The sequence below is a fragment of the Merops nubicus genome, unplaced genomic scaffold, assembly GCF_000691845.1.
Source record: "Merops nubicus isolate BGI_N331 unplaced genomic scaffold, ASM69184v1 scaffold16291, whole genome shotgun sequence".
NCBI classification, from domain to species: Eukaryota; Metazoa; Chordata; class Aves; order Coraciiformes; family Meropidae; genus Merops; species Merops nubicus.
The window spans coordinates 392-3,806 of NW_008590405.1; the positions used below are offsets into that span (position 1 = coordinate 392).

General features: G+C 44.6%; 1 protein-coding gene across 1 annotated transcript; it reads right to left on the minus strand.

Annotated features, from left to right (window-relative positions):
* Positions 1-573: 573 nt before the first annotated feature.
* Positions 574-3,174, minus strand: COPS8 (COP9 signalosome subunit 8; the record flags this gene model as incomplete). The annotated part of the gene is given in 4 exon segments (XM_008949936.1): positions 574-669; positions 1,292-1,367; positions 1,886-1,983; positions 2,861-3,174. Coding segments are annotated over 4 exon segments (584 nt in total), but the record flags the coding sequence as incomplete, so codon positions are not given.
* Between the last annotated feature and the right edge of the window lie 241 nt (positions 3,175-3,415).

A 3,415-nucleotide genomic window follows, 5' to 3' on the forward strand; every position in this document is an offset into this window, starting at 1 on the left:
TCAAAGATTCTCATTGGTCCACAGTTTTGTGCTGGGGAATATATCTGACTTTATTTAAACAAATGTTCTTTAAAAGAACAAGTTGGTTTTTTAGCTCAGTGTTTTCATGTAGGGCTTAGTTTACTATATAAATTGAGGTTGAATCCCTGATTTGTCTGGCAGGTACTGAGAGTGCAAGGCAAGAAATGCACCTCACTTGGCAAAGGAGGACACCGGTCCCAGCCTTGTGCCTGGCGACACGTGGCTGCCCCGGCCGACTTCTTCTCAGAAGCAGCAGAGGGGTGGCAAGGGGGCCAGACTGCAGGGGTTGGGAGGATGGAGCAGAGGTGCAGCTCTTTTGCCCACTGATGCAGTCAACAGAAAGGACATGGACACCAAGAAAAAGAATAGGCTTATTTTACTGTTCATTTCAGAACAAAATTAAGGTAATGCGTTTATTCAAAAAGAGAAGCTTACTATACGCTAGTTTTCAGAGCAGAGAAAATAATCAGGGCCTTGAATTTAATCATTACAATGTAAAGTTAGCTGGAGTGATTCAAGAAAGATACATCACCCTCGTTGCCCTAGTAATACCTTGCCATCATCCAGATCCACAGTCGCTGGGGGAGCCCTGGCTGCAGCGAGGATTTGGAGAGCCTGTCCCCTACAGGATCCGTGGCCAGCTGGCAGCTTCAGAAGAAACAAACAAACAAAAAAACCCAACAACAACACCACCACCACCACACACAAAAAAAACACCACAGCAAAAGAAAAGCCAACTATTCCTGTAGACTGAGCTTTGCAGGAACAGACTCAACGCTTTGTGTCTCAACTCTGTGACAGTGCAGAAAAGATCCAGTGCAACTGAGTTCACAAAGCACAGGGAAGGTTACCAACAACTGCAGCTCCTGGGGACCTGTGTGACCCTTGCCCAAAGGCATTCTACTGCTCCTGAAAGGAACTCTCAGGTTCAAAACGGTGTATTTTTGACTCTCCTGTATTAGATTAATCCAGGTGAGTCGAGGTCATCCAACTTAGGTTCCACTGAGGCAGAACCAGCGGCTGAGGGGAAGCAGGGGAAATCACAGCCTATCCTGTGTGCTTTTGTGTAGAAACAAGTTCATTTCAGGATGTAGTTCCATCCAACCCACTACTTTGTATACCCTACATTCCATAAATGTTCTCTGTTTACAAGCAACATAAGCCCCCATCAAAATCTTCCAAAGAATACTGTGAAAAAGTTCCATTAGAAGCTAACACAGTATTACTAGAAAAATGCTAAAATCCCTGTCTAATAAAGTCACAGCTCCACGCATTTGGCTTTTTAGGCATTACTGTAACAGTTTAAAAGTCAGTTTGCCAGCCCTGTTCTAGTAGACCGGAAAAGGCTTTTTTACATTTGTGAGAACAGATACCTTCTAGGACTATTAGCAGTGCAAAACAAAGATGCACACTGAGACCAGTCAGAGAGTATCTCCCTTCCCTGCCTGTATGCCGTAACTCTGAGACATGTTTCTTCTAAAAATGCTTAGTTATACACACAGTTCAACAAATAACACCAGCAGAGCAATAGCACATGCAACCAGCTTAGGCCACCACCTCCCTACTGAACTGCTTTCACATTTTCACACACAGAATGGGAAGATAGCCAATGGTAACTGTGGCAGAAGATAATTTAAAACAAACAAACAAAAAAACAAACAAAGCAAAATGAAACAAACAAAAAACCCCACACAACCACTTTTTCCAGAACAAAGACAATTTTTCTCTATCCACTGCCCCAACACTTCTCTTTACAACACTAACCAAATTTTGAGACCTGTTTCTATTCACAGTCACCTACAGCTCTCTGACCTCTATCCCCTGTAAATGAACTGTCAATGAAGAAATGCCAAGTACCTTTCACAGCTTCCTACAGGAAGCCCTACAAAGGCTGCAAAATCATCTGCAGCTATTGAGTCATATGCCTGAGAAACCCATCTCATCCATACATAGATCAGTGTACTGCTCCCCAGAACAAGGACATCCGAGACCATTTTTCCCTTTCATTTCCATTTTTCCCTTCACATTTGGAAAACCACCCCCCTCCTTAATATTAGCACTTTACAACTTCCCTTTCCACAGTTTGCTGACAGACCACAGTGAGCAGCCAGAGACAACAGCTTGCTCTGTGCCAGAACAAAGCCCCACAGAAGCCACACCTAACTCCAAATGCAGTCAGGAGCAACCTGGGCACCACCACCACTATAAACCAGTTTAGGAAACTCTGCTTCTATCACGGTCTCCCATTTGTAATAAGCTTGTGGGTCAAATGGTTCAGAAATGGGGAGGAAAAAAAATAAAAAAAAGAAAAAGCAACCTGTTTAACTACTCACATCTTTTTCACCACATCTGCTTTGATACCAGGGCATCTAATAATCACATGCATCTAAAGTGACAGAGAATTTGTTATTGCAAAATACCTGGGAAGGCTCCGTAGCCATCTGTACCACCCTCCAGCAGCAAGACTTTTGGATGTTACTACAGGCAGGCACAGGCAACAAAAACTTTGTCTAAAGCCACTTTGAAAAGAACTACTTTTGCCAAAGTGTCACAAGGTTCTGAAATGCTGAGCCAAGTTCTCTAGATTACTCCTGAAACGTCTGGTAAAACTGGGTAACTGACGGTCTACTCTGCTATTACAGAAAGAACACAATGTGGTGTGTGAAACACCAAAGGGAAAGAACATACAATCCCATATTGCAGCCCTGACAAAAGCAATTTCATTTGTTTCTACAAGCTGTGGCTGGTTTCTTTGTTTTTAAATGAGCTTTTTATTTACACCAAATACCTAAAACACTTCAGGTAAAACCTACAAACACTTGGCAACAACCTTCCTGACCACTTCCCATTTTCCCTAATAACTACTCGTTTGTCTATTTGTGTCTGAGCACACAGAAATGACAGAAAGCAACCCGAGATTCCGTGCTGCCTGCTGAAGTTCGGGTGTGGACCTCTAAGCGCTCCCACAACTGGCTAAGCAGTGTGAGACCAGGGGTCCGCGCCGACGGCTGTGCAGAGCCCTGGCAAGTCTCTCTGCTGGATTCTTTGCCCTACCGACTGAACGGCACCATGTTCAGCACCTGCCTGTTGAAACAAGTCCTGGCTGGCAGTAATCTCCAGATTCTTCTCTGCATATAACGGGGTCTGAGTCATGAGGACTGACACAACTTCCGCTTGATGAAAAAGCTCCTGGAGCTCCCCCAGTTGCTCCTTTCCCCACACATGGCCACAGGGAAGATACCAAATACATCCCACTGGTTACCCGAGTAACACCACACAGCCAAGAGGGCTGCACGAGAAGGCACATCTGCATCCTCATAGAAAGGCCAGCTCACCAGAGATGACGAGAAGGCACATCTGCATCCTCATAGAAAGGCCAGCTCACCAGAGATGA